We start from the raw sequence: 18,337 nt of genomic DNA on the forward strand, positions 1-18,337 counted from the left end.
CCCCCCCCCAAGGGGAAAAATTAAGTTAATTTTAACACTGTATTTTTCTCTATTATATTGTGTTGAAATAGAAGATACGCTTCTCTGACCCTGCTCTTTGAAGAGGAACGGGTGAGGTATTAGTCAGCCCTCTGGGTGCAATGAAAGTCTGGTTCGTTATATGGGAGCTCTGCAGCCCCGCTGGTTCTCACTGCCCGTCAAGGAGAGGAAACTGACACTTGCACAGGAGTTAAGGTTGAGAGAACACACCGCTAGCATGTCCTTCCATGCAGATGCTAGTATGGTTATAAATGACTGATGCTGGAAACTCAGAGACTTCAGAGAGCTGCTTAAAGCAATCAGAGAAACCTTAACTAAGTCCCAAGTGATACTGAGAGAAATGCATGAATGTCCTTATCCGTCTGTAGCAAACGGGATTGAGCAGTTGAAATAGTCTTCCCAGCTGCATGATGTGCGTCATCAAGGTGCTTCATAAAGTCCCAGTTTATGCACATTAAAAGCAATACTTCACACTTTCATGATAGTACGAGATTCAAGCAGTGCTAGCATAAGTGTATACTAGCTTTCCAGAGGGAAATGATGAAATCAAAGCCCAAAACTAGTGCAGAAACTTGTGTGGTTAGGAAGCACTGGGCTATCACGCACATCACAAATCCTCTTCATATGTCTCTATAGCTTGTGGTTCTGATAATCTCCCCACAGGTTGCTTTAAGGTAGTGGCTAAGCCTATGCTTAGTATCTGCCAATGTGAATTGCAAGGCTTTAAAACACCTGCTTAAAATAGGAGCCCAGTGACCATCACTGATGTCTTTGACCATCTCTGATGTCTTCTTCCAAGTTTGGAACAGCTGAAGTAACTACTGCAAAATCTTTGCAGAAGTGTGTGGTCAAACCAAAGACGCTTTACAGAGCAGGTCTGAAGAGATGTGTGGGGTAGGCTTCACACTGTTTCAAAGACCTTTGTTGTGCACTTGAATGGTTGTTTTGCTTCTGTGGTTGCATTTTGTAGGATTTTCATGGCTATTTATTATTACCACAGGAAACTTTTGATGCGTTTTTCAAAAGTGGCTTGAAAATAATAGTGGATCTTGAGTTTCCCAAGGGGAAGTTTCATTAGTGGTGTAGACTGACTGGACTGGTAAAAATGAGTGGTCGGCCTCACTCTCCACATTTCATCTGGCTGGATGATCTGGTGTGGCATTGGACTGCAAGGGTGGTATTCCACGGGAGACTGTTGGAGGGAGAGGACTGCTCTTTCAGTAGTAATGTGGCCTTAGTTCTACTGAAGCCCCTTGTAGAACCACATCTTTGGTCAAACAGTGATCTCCTGGTGGGATGCTTCCAAAGCAGCTGCCCAGCTCTCCTAGGTGGAATTGCAGTTTTGTGGGCTTTTATGCAGACAGTCTTTTCTGTCATGCAAGTGTTTTGGATTGTGCTTAGATTGAAGCAAGGAGATACTGCAAGAGAAGGGATAATTAATCTGCAAGTTGGATGTTCATGTTTCTTGCATGCGATTTCTTAGGAAGACTTGAATCAATCAGTGATGGATATAATGTGGTTCTTGGCACCCTCAAAATTCATCAGCCATACATATGCTTTTTCAGTATGTGTTGTCTCTGCTTGGTGCAGGTGGTTGAAGTAAACTATTCCAGCCTCACTTTCTTGAGATTTTGATCATGTAGAGTGTCCATTGTCTGGGTGGTCAGAATCCTGCATCTTCCTCAGAAGCTCTTTCCCGTCTCTGGAGCCCGCATAGTTCTTTAGTTTTATACACTTAATCCTGGGACAAATCAAACAATAGGCCTGTGAGACCCTCAGGCTAACTGAGAGCTCAAAGAATTATGAGTTGGCTTGCGGTTTCTGAACCATAATAGCCAGGCATACTTTTACCTTAAGGCAGACATAGTGTGGTACATGTTTCTTGAACCTTAGTGGAAGAACTCAAAGGTAAATGCACTTTGCATTTGTATCATGCCGTAGAGGTGGTCAGTTAAACTCTGTGATATAAGGGGGACTCTGCCTTTCACCCCTGATCTGACAGCTGCTATCTTTGCAGTAAGCAGAGTGAAATGTATAGAAGTTTCTCCTCATCCTGAAGTTCAGGGACTGGCAACTTAGCTTACACCCCCGTTGTCAGCTGCTGCAGCAGAGATCCTGGTCCCGCGTCTCACTGACGCGACCGAACACATGGCCTTTTCCACTCTGTGTGTGGGCCATAGCCTGTGGTGAAAATAAAGGGCAAGAAGGGGAAACAGGAAGGGGAAAGAGGGCTGTGGTGGGTGCAGTTGTATTTTAAACTGCTATAGCTCTTTCTGTTGTGACCATCTGCCCTCAGACAAATGCACAGCAGACTCACTAAGACAGGATAACCCTCTGGAGTGAGGTGTGTGTCTGAGCTGAAATAGAGTCTTTTCTGGACAAGTAGCAGCACTGAGGGCCAGTGTTGGTACTCATGTGCTTTATTATTAGGTAATGGAAGAAGACATTTCTCCTCCAGGACTATGCAAGATTATCTGATGAGGTTTCTAAGAGGATTTGGTACAATCTTAGAACAGTATTCTGAGGGAGTCTGTATTTGGGGAACATCTGTCTGTTACTGTGATTGGAGGGAAGCTTGTGCTGGATTCAGACTTCATGCTTTCCCTGAGGTTTTGTACGTTGCAGCTCTCAGTCACTGATATCTCGGGTCCATCCAGTTCTTTACATTGTAAAGGTCATGCTAATGAATGAACAAGAGCTGTAAGTTTGAAAGAGTTTTGCAGAAAGTCACAAATTGCAATTTTTTCTTTAATCTGTGATAGGATGACTGAGTGTTGTCATCCTGGGGAAACTGCTGAGCTTCTGTGAAACTTCCCTGTGCTTAGATCTTTGTGGATGGTGTCTTCATGCAACCTGCAGCATTACAGACCAAGAGTGTCCCTTCCTGAGCTACGGAGGAAGAGAAGCCTGCAGACCAGTGATCCCAAAGTCAACTATAACAGCCTATCCAGTAGTGATCTGCAGTCAAGGCGGATGAGGCTGGGGAGCGTTGCTGGGGCAGATGATGTGTGGTAGGCTGTTTTACAGCTGTGGCCTGTGTAGCACTGTATCCATGACAAGAATGCTAGAGGAAATTCCCATTTCCATCCATTGCTAATGCAGAAAGGACTTCCCAGCTGGGATTCCTGCCTGTGCTTCTGCACATCAGGAAATGTCATGTGAGGTGCAATGGTTATTTGCTGACTTCACCTCCTCAGTCCTGTTTTTCATCTGACGTTAGTAATGAGTGCCAGGAGTAATGAAAAGCTGAGCCCAGCCCAAGCAGCCAGCTGGAAGTTACTGGTGACATTTGTTCCGAAACTGGAATATTCCCACAGAAGGTATCTTTGATCCTGTGGGTTACCTTCCTGTTCTCTGCCAATGCCCCATCTGCTTGAGGGTTTTTTTACCACTTTTTTCTAGTGTCTGGTATTTTTTCATATTTTTAATTCTTGCTTTCTTTTCTGTGTCCTCTCCACCTCTTGTGGCTTTTCAGACTTTACTTTCTTAATGTCTCAATTCTCAGAACTACGTGCTGAGTTTCCTTTTCCTGCAACTCAGGTATTTATTGGCTACTTTCTCATCCCTACCTTCCAGTATTTGCAGGAGTGACATGGAGTTGCCCTTGGCATTGTGAACAACTTTTGGTAACTCAACTTTCTCCAAATCCTTTTTGTTTCAAAGATTAAATCAGAAAATAACTTGGAAGCAGCATTTGGGAACACTGAACCAAGAAGAGTGAACAGATTCATTCACTTGGGTCAAATTTTCATGAAGATCATGAAAGCCTCTTGCACTCTGCTGCAAAGACATTTTTCTTCTTGCAGTTTACGTCTGTAATTCTAAAATATAACACAGGAAAGTGTTCCTTGAAGGTTGGATGAGATGTATATAGAGGAACTGTGGAGTAATATATATTCTTGAGTATTAAGGATATATATGGACTTAGTAGGTTGCAAAGGTAAAAACTGTACCTTCTCGCTTCTCACAACTTGCTTAAACACTGGTCCTGTCAACAGGTCTCTTAATAACCCAGTTGCGTTCTTCAGCTTTCCTGAGAGACGCAAAAGTGTGTGTGCACACACTGGCACAAGCAAAACTTGGCATAATAAAATGTAGCTTGTTTCCTTGATGGAAGATGAGAAATACTTTATTATAACTCTCAACTTTAAAGGACAAATGAAATGTGACCGCTTTCTTTGTAGAACTCAAAATCTGGTTTTAGGTGCTATGCCTCGTGAGAAGGGGGAGATGTCCCATACTTTATTTGTTCTGTATGGACAGGTTTACAAAGTTGTACTTTTTCCTGTGCTTTTCCTGCTCGTGTGCTGCTCTTCTGCGTTCTTCTTCACTCTGCTGAAAGGGGAAATGTTGCTACAGTAAACTCAGTTTTGAGGGGTTGTCACAAGATGCTTCACTGCTGAGCGTGCATCTTGTTAGTAAAGCCGGGGCTCTAAGGGTAGCGTGATGAAAAGTAACTTCCCCTTGCTCTCCCTGGCTACCTTGTCAGTACTCTTCCTGTTTCTCACAAATGCAGTTGGAGTTGCTCTGGGATGCTTAATGTCCTTGTTCACACTTGGAAAAGGAGGCTGCCCACTTGCAAGCTTCGGCTGATAGCAGAAGCTCTCTTTGAGGGCCTTCCCTCTTGCTCTGGGTGCACTGAGGTGGAAGTCCAAGGGCGTGTGAAAGCTATTTGTCTTGGCTAGTGAGCTGGTCAATGGATGGAGTGGAACGTCTTTGCAGGTACTGGTGAAGGGGTAGTCGGCACATACAGTACACACCTGTAGGGACAAGCAGTAACCCAGTCGTACCATTTGCATTACTATCTGAATGACAGAATGGTCTGGACAGGCTGCTGACTCCTTCCGAGCATTCACGTGTCCTGTGGTGTAAGGGCTGACTTCTGAGAAACCACAGCTGTCGGCTCCATGCTGATAGCCCGCCAGCTTAGCCAGGAGGAAATGGATGACAGAGCAAGCTGCCTGCGCTGTACAGGTCAAAAGAACTGTCTGCTTCATATTAGTTCCTAAAGCTGGCTAAATGGCTCTGAGGTCTGTGGCTGTGCCTATGTTCTCCCTGGGCTTTTCCCGGGGAGGTGAATTTCTGCAGGGCAGCTGTGCGGGGAGGCTGGCAGGGCAGGCAAGAAGGGGCTGGCATGGGGCTGCTTTCTGCAGCTCAGCTACTGACGCTTCCTGGAGGGGGGCGCGTTCTTCAAGGGGAAATGTGGTTGGGTTTTTTGCTGCTGCTCTCACAAGTATTTCACAGACTGTCAAGCGTGGCCTGAGGTGCCTTTGTTTAAAGGGGAACAGAAAGGCCCTCCGTTCAAGACAGAGCCGTTTATAACCACAAGCTGTTGACCTACAGCAGCTGCTCATGAAGAAGCTCAATTCAGGTGTTCACTTAATTTTCTAATGAGTCTGTCAGCCTCCTCAGTGATGGCCTCTCTAGCCTGGGTATCATTACAGTGATATAATTGCTCAATGTGTGTATGCAAATGGGTTGTCATTACTTGAGTAGCTTAGTGAGTGGGAAGCCTGATCTAACATGTCCCTTTAGAGCATGGATATTATCAAATGCAATGGGATGGTTTCCATTTCCAGTGCTTGCATGTTCACAGGTCAGTAGCATATGACTGGACCTTGCAAGACAGCCATAGCATCACTTCACTGCTTATGTGGAAAGCTGGTAATTTGTAATTTCAGAATTTTCTGAATGAGGAAACAGATGAGTAATTCATACCTGAAACTCAGTGCCAGTTCCATCAGCTGTTAATCCAATTACTGATTAACATTGCTTGCTTCTTCCTGTATTACCTAATACCTCTGATCTTACACAGGGCCTCTGGGCAGCCAGCTCTCTTACAGGAATACGGAAGTGCAAGACAGGATCAGGCAATACCAGAACTTCTTGAAAGTTCAATTTATTCTTCATCTGCTAATTTGTTTCTAGTGTCAAGTAACATCAGTAAAGCAGAGAGACGAGGGGGCTTGTTGTCTCCGTGCTCCCCTCTTACTCTTGCTTACTGTAGCTGTTGTAGCTGAGATCCACAGCTTTAGGTTTAATTTTCCTCTGAAATGGACCATATGTTGGGCAAGTAAGGTACAAATTACCACTCTAATAATTCTGTATTGAGATGGGGATGATACACTTAGTATCAGGATGCTGGCAAGTGTCTGTGCACGTGTTGCAGGAACATTAACCCTTTGCCGTAATGTGGTCATCACTGGCTCTCCCTTCTCTGCAGCGAGCTTGGTCTTTCTGATTTAGTCATATTGGAAATAACCAACAGAGATTATAGAGATGCTATTCTAGTAAGAGTTGTCTCTTCTCTTCCTCCCCCAAAGACATGGTGTCTTGCTCTGCATATATCAAATGCCTGACGTGACAGCTATTGTGTAAGGGAAAGATGTGGGACCGGTGCTTTATTTTCTCCCGTGCAGCTGAGCAGCCTGGCATTCCCAGGTGGGAGTAGTCCACCTTTGCCCAAGAGAAGGGTTCCCAAAACTGGGGTCTGTCTCTTGGAACTGATATCTGACAGTATCAATTAACTATGAGTTAAGGAATTTTAAACCTCAGTCCTTTTTCTGTAATACTTAGTAGTATTAGTAGTGCTGGAGTCACGAGTCATATTATACATTGATATGCTAATCTTCCTATCTAATGTGAGAAGGGACTCTCCATCTCAGCAAAGAGTGCCATTGTTGTTTGTTTCATAAGCATGTTCAGAGCTACTCCAGCACTTCTGTGTCTTTGTGAATGTTCCCCAGCAATCCTCTTAAGGGAAGAAAAGAGGAAGCTCTGCAGTTTCCCTTTTTTCAACTAGATCCCCTTTCCTGAATATTACTTTGAAAAGAATAGCAAGTTCCACCCCACCACCTCCCTGGCTGTTTCTCCGGATGGATATGTATGATATGCATTTTCGGCAAAAGATATGATTTAACAGGACACTTTTTGCTTTACTTTAGACTCAGGCTGTGACTCTGTGACTGATACAGAAACAGAAGACGAGAAGAATCCAGTTTACTCCCACAGACTTACCATGAGTGAAGAACATGGATCATCCAAGGGCACGGGGGACCTTGTGGTGCAGCCTGACCGCATACGGTGTGGGGTACTGTATGTCTGCTTCTTGGGTTATGTTCTTACTGTGAGCTGGTGCAACCCGTTATGCTGCTCTGTAATGGACAGTTTTACAGGCCTGGGAATTAGTCCCTAATTCCTTTTCTGTTACCTTCCCTCTCAGCAGCTTGCCCTCTATATCTGTTTCATAAGCTCAGTTCCCTAGACCCAGAAATAGCTTGGTAATACGTAGTGCCCAGTGTTGCCTAGGCTGCAACATCACTTATTGACAGATAGTCTCATCAACACAGCAAGGGGTGGCAAGTGGAGTAAGGTGATTTCAATGGACCAATTAACTCCACAGCCTGGATGCAGTCTAATATGACAATTTTGGTGCACGTCCTGCAAGTGACTCTGAAGAGCTTGGATCATGGCTTCCTGTCTGAAAACCAGCATTTCTTTGTACAGGATTGCCTCAGATGGAAAGTCTAAGTTTCTTCCTTTGTTTCTGTTTAGAATGGGGCTGTGCTGCTTGAGGGAAGAGACTGATAGAGTTGAAACTAAGTAATTTTCTAAACCTAGGTTTAATCAGTTTATAAAACTAGCAGATAAATCTGGAGTTTTATCAGCTTAATGCTTGTGGTGCAAGCTGTAACAGAAAACACCTGCCCAGTTACTCCATGACTGGAAGATGCTCCTGAAAACCATTCAGAACCATGAAAAGTACAGACATTAATTTATGTGGTAGTTGCAATGACAACAAAATCCCTAGAAAAGGAACTTAACAGAGTGCTCTTACTTTGTGAACCTGCATGTTGTAATGCCTTTTCTCCTAGGTGCAGACCACAGTTTATATTATCATGAAATGTAAACTAGATGGCGAAGTGAAAACCGAAGTTGAATTCTCTCCAGAGAATGCGTCATCTGTGCGTGTGCTGGCTGAGATGGAGAATGAGTACACCATCTCTGTGGAGGCTCCAAGTAAGCTGGGCTGAGATTTTCCCCCTCCTTTCTCCGTTGCTTCCTTTCTGTCTCTACGTCCCTGTCCTGAAAAGTGCCAGAGGGATAAGAGTAAAGGTTGCAATACAGGAAAGCTTGAGACCAGGCAATCTTGAACTAGCATTCTCATCTGTGATACTTTTGTGATGAGGAACTAAGGTAGACTGCTGCTTGGGGACTCTGTTTTCCCTCAGCAGCAGCAGGGTTGCAGTGTGGAAATGCCTTGCTGTTAGTTCTGAGAGCAGACTGCAGCTTGTAAAACACTTTGAATTTAACTGTGTGTTATAACCACCACCTCATTAGCACTGGCAGGGCACCAAGACAAGGTAAATGCCAGTAAATAATTGCGTGGCTGTAACAGTACGTGCTTAATGTGTGATCATCTTTCTGTGACCAGAGCTGAAATTATTTATCCTTGCTTGCCTTTTAATTTAGATATGTTCTGTCACTCTATGTATTTACATTTCAAAACTGTAGGTTGTCTAAACTTTAGGTTCACTGAACTTTAGGGGTGAGATTTCGGAGCCTCATAGACTGAAAGTAGTTTCCCAGCATGATTTTATTTAATGTACTTTGGTCTGTCCTCTTGAAGAGTCATTGTGCCAGCTCTGAGAATAGAGACTAAGAGTCATTATAGCAACTCCTGTAAAGGCAGTGAAGTGGATTGGTTTAAAGAAGGTGACCTCACCCACACAAAAATGTTCAATTTAATCTGCCTTAAATCAAGACTTATAATTTAAACATGGACCTGGAGACTAACTTGCACTTTGAATTATAAACATGACCTTCACATTGATGGAGCGTACGACTATGTAAGCTCTGCAGTTTCGAACAGTAAGAGAAATATATTTTTTATTCATCTTGTGTGTGACTGTAACTATTTGATAATTTCCTGAGTTGTTAACAGCCGAGCAGGAAAAGACTAATTTCAGTGGGATTCCAAATATTTGTGTTGAAAAGAGGAAATTTGGACCTATGAATGCACACTGGACAAAACATCAAGAAGCTCCCAAGGTGCAGGAAGGAGATAAATCCTGTGCATGGATGAAGTTGCAAAGCTGGAATTCTTTTAAGCTGGTTTCACTGAGAGACTAGTGAGGCTGTCAGGGGTTTCAAAATCCCTGTTGACTGCTCTGGTTTCTTTCCCCTTCTTCCCCAGCTCTCGTGTTTTATGGCACGGTTTAGCCTGCTCCAGAGAAAGCCAGGGTGGAGAAGTGTGAGCCTTTCTAGTTTAAGGTTGTGAACTGTTAACATTAGACTACTTCTCTGTTAGCAGAGAATCTAGCAGGTCACAGGTGGTGTGCACTGACACAGCTATGAAGAAGGTTGTTCCAAAGTACTTTCCTACCTGGTGTTCAGACCAATATAATTTTCTTTTTTTCATGACTCTTCATGAATTCAGTACAACAGAAACTGTGCCAGTATCCCACTGGCAGGATCTCCAACCTCCTGCTATCCTCAGGGTATTTCATGCAAACTCATTCCCATTGTTGATTCTTAATGGTGATTTCTTCTCTTTGTTTTCAAAGATTTAACCTCTGGGACAGTGCCTCTGCAGATATATTCAGGGGACTTGATGGTGGGAGAAACGAGCGTCACCTATCATACCGACATGGAGGAAATCAGCAGTCTGTTGGCTAATGCAGCCAACCCGGTACAGTTCATGTGCCAGGTAATGACTCAAGCAAACAGCTGCTTTGGAAGCCAGCTCTTTCAGAGATTAGACAAGTGGACATAAGCGAAAGAGCTTGCCATGAAGTAACTCTTCTGAAATGAAGAAATGCAAGGTTATTTAGGGATTTTCACATAACCTTAATGTCCTCTTTTAGCAAAAGTGTGGGTGCTTTTTCTCCCTCTGGAGCAAATAGCTGGCTAAGGTGATAGGCTATCCAACTAACAAAAAAACCTGCAGTCGATCAACACTCACTTTTAGACCTTGATGGCTTGAGAGGATTGAGATGACGGAACTTGATACTTCAGAAAGTATCATAAAGAGGTAAATTGTTCAGGAATTTGTACGTAAGGGTTCTTGGAAGAGCTGTGAAAAGGTAGCAAAGATTCATACTAACTGAATGAAGAATATCGTAAAATGATTTGTTTATTCTTAGCACTTATTTCTTTAAAGCTACTCTTCTTACATATTTTCTTATATATTTTGCACAGTTGGGGTACCTGAACCCTATTAGAGGGGTAAAGCTTGCAGAAGCAAGTTCTCCAGATGTGTTGTCCTGGCTGATCAGGCACGCACAGGCAGGCAGCAATGTCATGGAAGCCTACAGAGCAGTGTTGTTAGTCACCAGAATACCTGGGGCGGGGAAGACGGTCTTTCCCTTTCATTTGAGTTCAGGTTGTGGAATAGTTGTTACTGGCCCTTTACTCGGGCAATAGGCATGCTTCCCAGCCTTTGATCAAGAACCAGTCCAAAGCCAAACCCAGAGTGTACACCAGAGCACTTCAAAATGGACTAGTTCATGCTTAGAGCAGGAGTGACACCTCATTGGAACCGTTTCAGAAAGTAAGATTATACCTGTCGAGGAAGTAGGAAGTAACAGTTTTTTGTGCTTCCACTTGCATGAGTGACTTCCTCATTGTACTTTCTCTTGTTGTGGAGTGTACAATTCTCATTTGCTCAGATTAATGATACTCTGTTTCTGGACTAGGAAGCTATCATGTTCTTTGCTTGACCTGAACATTGCTACCTTCAGTGTTTATGCCTGTTTTCTGATATGTGCTAAATAAAGAAACACCTTATAAATCTCACCTTAACTGAATCTCCAGGCTTCCCAAACAAAATTGCTTTCCGTTTATCTCTAGGCCTTTAAAATCGTGCCATACAGCATAGAAGCACTGGACAAACTGTTGACTGAGTCACTCAAGAAGAATATTCCTGCCAGTGGCTTACACCTGTTTGGAATCAACCAGCTAGAAGAAGAAGATATGACAACAAGTAAGCTGAAAATTTTTGGTTTTCTTTTTAAGCTTCATCTGTATCAGTTGTTTTACCATGGAGCACCTTAACACTGCAGTGTGTGGCGACTGCACAGGCCGTCTCAAAAATCTTGGATCTCAGCCAGGAAGCTAGATTTCTGGTGACAACTATAGAAGGGGGATTGTCATTTGAGTTGGGTAATCCATTTTTTTATTACAAGCATCAGTCTCACTTCCTTACACTGTGACAAATGCAGCTATGTAGACAGCTTCAACACAACCAAAGTGAAAAGATGATGCTTCCCAAAATCTCTCCCATGTTTTCTCCTTTGTTCTCCCAATTCCATGTGGCATTTCTCTCCAGGCCAGTTCTTTTCCCCCAAGCCTATTACTCTGCTTTAAGGTCCACAGTGGGCATTCAGTTGGGTTGGTGTGACATCATTACATAGTTGCGTTACAGCAGCTGGATGCTACTGGAAGGATGATCTAAGAGACCCTTGCAAACCTGTGATCCTACATACATTAAGGTATTACAGTGCCAGATTTCCTACTAAAAGTCACAGGACGTAAGCCTGGACATGCGCTAGATACCTCAGTTAATTTATGCAGTTAGCTCCGTTTCTCACCTACTGGCTCTGTTGCTGCTAGAGAGAAACTTAGATTCTAACAGGATCCTATTCCCACAGATCAGAGGGATGAGGAGTTGCCAACACTGCTTCACTTTTCTGCAAGATACGGGCTGAAGAACCTCACTGCCTTGCTGCTTACATGCCCTGGAGCACTGCAGGCCTACAGTGTAGCCAACAAATACGGCCACTATCCAAACACCATAGCAGAAAAGCATGGCTTTAAGGACCTCCGCCAATTCATTGATGAATATGTGGTAAGAGGAAGCAGCAGCTCTTCTGCGTTGTCCCAAAGCAGGTGTGGGCAGCGGCACCAAGCTTGGCACTTAGTATTGCGGGAGCAGAAGTGATGGGGTAATGAAGAGTGCAGTGTGGTGTGGCAGGGTGCAGAAGACAGACATCCAGCCACACTGAAAGCTTCCAGGCTGGAGGGTTGGGTGCAGCTCTGGTCCTGGGGAAGTTCTTGGGGCTTTTGCACAAAGCAAATAAGATGGAAGCAAAGACTGACATACTGGGTTTTCTTATCATCCATCCATCTAGCAAGCATCCATCTTCTGGTCACCTGGTGCCTGGTCACCTCTTCTAACCTCTGATCTTTGGAAAACTACAGCCTTTTCATCGCGCTTACTTTAGAGAGTAATATGGGAACAAAATGTGTTTGGGAAGGTACAATCTGAGGTGCTCTTTGATTAGTCATAACACAGTCTGGATTGCTTATTAGCTCATTCACATGATCTGTGTAGTCTGCCTGCTCCACCTGACATCTGTTTCTTCTTGCATTAGAGTAGTTGTCCATTCCCTATTTGTTATCTCTGGGAGCCCAATTCACATTTCTGTTCTCTTTGAGCTAACCCTGTCTCCAGAAAACAGCACTCTTGACTTTTCCAGATTATGTTCTGGACCTGTTTGCAGCTCAGGAAGTTGTTTCTGTGGAGTCCTTGAGTGTGCATGGACTTTATCCTTTCTTTGCCATTTGAGTTGTTTTCAGCTTCAAAATAACAAGCAGCTCCTTGATTTGGATCACATGAATTCTTGTGCAGATTTAATTTGTGTTTGCATTCAGTTGAAAAATTGTGCGTCATTGTTCCTAACAGTTCTCTGAATGGTCAGTGTTAGATCTGCCAGCCTTAGTGTGGTTCTTCCAGCCAACTACAGTGGTGTTTAAGCCCTACTTTGGAGGCATGGGTGGTTCTTAGACTTGGGGCTTGCTTCTTGACATAAGCATGAATTTAGGGTTATACATTAGAGCTGAATAAAGGTCAGTCCCTGTTCTGAGATTGAAGGTCTGCGGAAACTGTAAATTGCGTCATTAAAATATTTGCATTGGGGCAAGTGAGAGAGGTTTAAGAAGTCCTTCCAACCTCTTATTGCAGTACTATGCTCCTCCCATGTCCTCCTCTCTACCGGCGCAGTGACAGAGGTGTGTTAAAGAGTAGGTCCTGCTTACTCACCATCAAGCTGTCTGTGCAGCATAAATGATCTGCACCAGTGTGCCCACTGCAGGGCAGTGACTAGAAACACTACTAGTATGGATCTATGAAAATCCCAGTAAACACCTTTACTCACCTAATTTTCTCTCTGGCAAAAGTTCCTCTGCACCTCCCTAAAGCATCACGAGGTACCTGCCTGACCCATTTTGACTGTGAAAGGATTTTGACTGTTTGTGGATTGAAGGCCCATGCAGTGGTGGTTGTGGATGGAAGAATCTTTTTGTACTGCAACTATTTCACTTGGCTGTGCTTGTGACATAGTTAGAATGTGGGGAGGAGGCTGGGATGGAACTTTGTATTTTGCTCCCTTCCACAGTTTGGTGCAAATCTGCACTGCACCCACCCCATGTTGCAAATACGTGAGAAAAGGTTCTGCTGTCCTGTGAATAGGAAGTTGCCTGTGTTACATGAATAGCTGCCTACTATGAGGTTTCCTGTTAATCTCACAGAAAAGGGTCTGTGCACTCTCTGGGTGTTAGATGCTGCTGCTGCTAATGCCAAGAAACTGAAAGCGTATCTACACCAAAGCTAAAACTTCGCTTTCTTCTAAGTGTTCCACATGTGATAAGCTTTCCCCCAGCTGGTCATCTACGCTTACCCCAAAATAGCTATTGACAAGCATTTGTATTTTTAGAATGAGCTTTGCTTAGGTTCTAGGCGTTTGCCGACATTGGGTAGGACATGAAATTGAGGGGGTGAGAGGCTGTAATGGCTGTTCAGAATGTGTCAGCACCAACTTGTTTCACCTTCTTTACCGATTATTACAACATAGATGTTGAAGGCTGGGCCCAGACATCTGTAGTGGGGATTTACTTCCTTTGGAAAGCCTTCATCTTTGGGAACGGACTATTTTTAGAAGGCTTTTTCCATCATGACGGTAGAGTTAGATATCTTTTGGTTGCTTTGATCCTCTAAATTCTTTTTTTAAATCAGACTTGAATATATTTTTTTTTTACCTTCCTTTCTTTCCAGGAAACTGCAGATATGCTGAAGAGTCATATTAAGGAAGAGCTAATGCAAGGCGAGGAGGATGAGTCTGTTTATGAGTCCATGGCTCATCTGTCCACTGATCTGTTAATGAAATGTTCCTTGAATCCTGGCTCCGATGAAGAGCTTTATGAATCCATGGCTGGATTTGTCCCTGGTGCCCCAGAAGATCTTTGTATGTATACTCGTGGAATCACAGAATTGTAGGATGGTTTGGGTTGGAAGGGACCTCTAAAGGTCATCTAGTCCAACCCCTCTGCAATGAGCAGAGACATCTTGAACTAGATCAGGTTGCTCAGAGCTCCAGTCCATGTTTTAGAGTTCAGGGCTGGTTATAGCTTTTCTGTTCTCACCACAAGGAAACCATGCTCCGGTGTTGATGCTGGCTGGCTGATAAAATTGCTCTAAATTTTTCTTTGATTGCTAGTGTTCAAGATCAAGAGCTGTTTCCTCAGTGCTTTGAGGATTCCCTGAACATTGAGCAAGTCAATTAGCATTTGGAAGAGATGAAATTTTCTACCATGTCCTGCTTCTCCCTCCTGAGATCCAGGAAGATAGAGACACTGACTTACAGACTCTGATGGAAAAGAACACTGTTTAATATGTGGTTTTACTGACAACTGGGAAACTGAAAAACAAGAGCTGAGCTTCTATGTCAACATCTTGAGATCAAAAGAAAGTGAATACCTAGAAATATGTGTACTGAAAAGATTATAATTGAAAACTCCTTATTCTAAACCACTCAGTTTATTGCTAAAAATACAGAGCTGATTTTGACAGGTATGCAGATGTTTAACTTTTTCACCATTCCATTAATATTCAGTGAGGCCAATTGCAAGTATCAAGTTAAGTAGCTATGTTAAGCAATTGTAAATTTGCCATTCTTACCACCTATTTGGTCTGGCTTAATACCACTCATATATTTTTATGATTCCCATGATGAGCTAGAGAATCTAGCTTATTTATAGCTTAGGTACCTGCATAAGGACTTCTGTTGTTTCTGCAGTTTGAAGTGTGCTGCCTCAGGGAAAAAGCTTTCTTACTAAACCACTTTTACTTATGGACTATTCTGTCCTGGGCTGGTTTTCTCCTCTTTGAGATTAAATGATGTTGTAAAACACATTCTTGTGTGTGACTCCACTCTTGTGGAGTCCAGAAGATTTTTTCAGTTCTCTGCCTGAAATCATAAACTTTTCTCTGTGAAGTTTTGTTTGGCCAAAGCAGGGATAGTTTTGCTACCAAAACCAGGATTATTCTGCCTTTGGGTGGAGATAAGCAGTAAGGCCAGTTGGACTCCTAAGGAGCAAAGCTGCTGTTGTTTGCAGTAATGGGATTGAGAGTTTCTAGTGTTTGGAAGCTCTGCCTGCAGTCGGTGCACCTCTGAATGCGATTGGTTGACTAAATCCATGCAGGGGGAAAAAACATGCTTAAAATCATCAAGCCAAAGGTGTCGTCTTCCACCCCTGAAATGTCCAGATCTCCCAGAATCTATGCAGGGGATATTTCTTTCTTTCATGCATGCAAATCAAGCTCCCTGTAGTTTACCAATTTTGAACTGGAAAGTCTTCCTGAAAATATTCTCATCTTGGTTCAGATTTTGATCAGAATTGCTTCCTGTCCAGAAAACCATTTGCCAGACTGTTGGTGGAAGACTAATTGTTTTAAGGCGTTTTTTTCTTGTTCCCTGCTGAAGATCACCAGCTTCCTCAGTCTGCTGTCTCTGCGGCTTCTGTGTGCATCGCCTTGCCTGTTTCTGTCAAACAAGCCACGTTAAGTCAAACAGTTCAAGTACCCAGGTTTCCCTGCCCTCGCTTACTCTGATTGACAGATCTCAGGAAAGAGTTTGGCTAGTGTTTTGGATATATACTCAAAACAGAGCCTGCTTGGCTGACAGGCTAGGGAAGGTTGCCAAGGGATGGGAAAGGTTGTGCATCTGAAGCCTAAGTCAGGCTGCTTTCCTTAACCCTCCTCAGCAGCAAAGGTCCAGTAGTCATACGTGCTTTAGGGGAAGCTTCTGCAAGCACAGCACATCAGCAGGGTGGCAGAGGTCTCTGGAATCAGCACCAGGAAGTTCTTCTGGTGTGCAAATATGCTGTTGCAGGCTCTGCAGGGCTAGTAGAACTAAAAAGGTAAAAACCCAAGCTGTCCCTAAAGTGGGTACTTATGATTTCTATACTGAAAAGCAGAGCTGAATGAGTCTGCATTTTAAAATGTTTTCCTCATTGGTGAGAAGCTGTGTATGGCTTATATGTAATGCCTCAGCAAGGAATGTGAGTGTCTCCTGCTTCTTCTGAAGTCCTAGTGTATTGCTCCTGCACACAAATCTGTTACCTTCCACTCGGGTGTCTTTTATGGAAAATCTCTGTTTTTCTTATGTAGTCCGTTAGTCTTTGCCTGAAGAATATTTACAGCTTGTCTGAACAGTGGTTAAAATCTATCTGTATTATAACAGGTAAGGTTAAATTGGCATAATGCTCGACGCTTAGGTTGGTTCTCTCAAAGTGAAGGTGTGTCAGTATTAATTCGAATATCAGCACACAGGCAAACCCTCACTGAAATTAGTGGAACTGCTGGCTGGTTTGGAACTGCTGTCACAAATAGAGCCTTCAAGCTTTTGTACTGACTTAAAGGTTTGTGCGGATGAAAAACTCCTTAGGCAATTATAATCAACTTCTACTGAGGTACTTACTCCAGGTCAGAGTAGCCCTTATGTGAGCAGTTACGGCTGTGGTTAAAGGACAATACCTGGGCTATTTTAAGTGTAGCCATACTGTGGCAACATGCCCGTTTGTTGTGATTAAGGTATGCTTCCTCCACAGGTTTTCAGAGACTGCTCAAAGGAAGGTCAGGTACTGCAGGGTCAATTTGTCTGGCAGAAACTGCTTGGAAAATAAGCTAACACAGGACTGGAGCCATTGTAATGAGTTAGAAGTAGTAGCAAATACTTGAATACCAGAGTGTTCTGTTAGTTCTTAGATTCTTCAAGCCTCTTCTGATTTTTCAGTGCATTTTTATGTATTGTTTTTTTCTCTCTGCATTTGGCCTGGGGAAGCGTTTACAGAGAAAGCACAGAAGCTGTGCAAGGGCCCAATTTTGCTTTAACTGATGCTGCATGAGAGAGTTGCACACACCTGTGCTGAGTTGCTAGTTGTCCCTTTAAGTTTTGAGATAAATTATGGAATTTAAAAAAAAGGAAAATCTTGGGGGTTTTTTCATCCAAAGGACACTGCCTCCTCTTCCGTTGGAGGGGAGCATTCTTTCCAGGTAGATCTTAATGCCCTGAGCAGCACAGATCAGTAGGAACTTATTAGCTTCTGCTGTTCTTTAATAATAAGATCAAACTGCCTTATTGAATTTATCATTAATCTGATTGTTCCAGCTTCAGAAGAGCACTTCACACTCATTACACTTTTCAAATACCTGTAAAGTCAAACAATTTTCCAGAGTATGCTCCAGGTTGGTGCAGATTGCAGGTAAATGTCATTTAGCTGAGTCACTCGCGCACTGTAACAAACTGCAGCTGAATACCAAAAAGGGAGAGTTACCTCCATCATGTCAGTCTGGTCCTATGAACTATAGCATCAGATAAAGTGCTTTGCTTTTTCTGCTTTCTTTTCACCAGCATGTCCTGCTGATTATTGCAAAACAGAGTATTTTGAGTAGGCTGGAGCTGTGTGCAGGAGGGGCTCTGAGAGCAAGGGCTCTTGAAAATGCTGAAACCCTGTCTGATTTGCGTGAAGATTAAACTGGGGGGGTTGAGGGGTGGCTGATGGAAACAAGTCTGGAGTCTTAGCACTGTTTCTGTATCTCTGAGCTGTGTGGACACTTAGACCCTAGATAATGTAAGTTTCAGACAGTTATTTAATCCTTTATCCTGGAGAGTTTCAGCTATTGTCCTGTAATTTGCAGACCTCCAACATCTGAAGAGTAGTTGTTAGTTCACACAGAAGTTGTGATGCCCTTTTTCTACTCTCTTGCATATTCTCTCTCTCCTCCACCATTTTTATTCTCTTGAGACCAAGCTTTCAACACCATCCTCTTGATTTTTATTTTTTCCTTAGTTAATGCAAGAAACAGCAACCTCCTTGTCATCCTTGAGCAAACTGAGAGAATTGTGCACGAAAATATAACTGCGTATAAAGTTGTGAGTTGTGATTTATGCCAACATTGAAGCCTTTGTCTTCTATAATAAAGAACTGGTCTCTGTAAAAATGTGGCTTGCTTTCTGTG

The 18,337-nt window shown here is 43.2% G+C and overlaps 1 protein-coding gene across 1 annotated transcript in view; it reads left to right on the forward strand.

The window, feature by feature from the left end:
- The window catches only part of PIK3AP1 (phosphoinositide-3-kinase adaptor protein 1), a 38,943-nt gene that overhangs the window by 9,160 nt on the left and 11,446 nt on the right, over nt 1–18,337 (forward strand). The window contains exons 3-8 of the mRNA XM_010141017.1: nt 6,984–7,129; nt 7,914–8,058; nt 9,606–9,748; nt 10,891–11,023; nt 11,691–11,887; nt 14,093–14,282. Of these exons, the coding sequence (XP_010139319.1) occupies nt 6,984–7,129; nt 7,914–8,058; nt 9,606–9,748; nt 10,891–11,023; nt 11,691–11,887; nt 14,093–14,282 (954 nt within the window). The remainder of the gene's footprint in view (nt 1–6,983; nt 7,130–7,913; nt 8,059–9,605; nt 9,749–10,890; nt 11,024–11,690; nt 11,888–14,092; nt 14,283–18,337) is intronic.

The sequence above is a fragment of the Buceros rhinoceros genome, unplaced genomic scaffold, assembly GCF_000710305.1.
Source record: "Buceros rhinoceros silvestris isolate BGI_N320 unplaced genomic scaffold, ASM71030v1 scaffold8088, whole genome shotgun sequence".
Lineage (NCBI taxonomy): Eukaryota > Metazoa > Chordata > Aves > Bucerotiformes > Bucerotidae > Buceros > Buceros rhinoceros.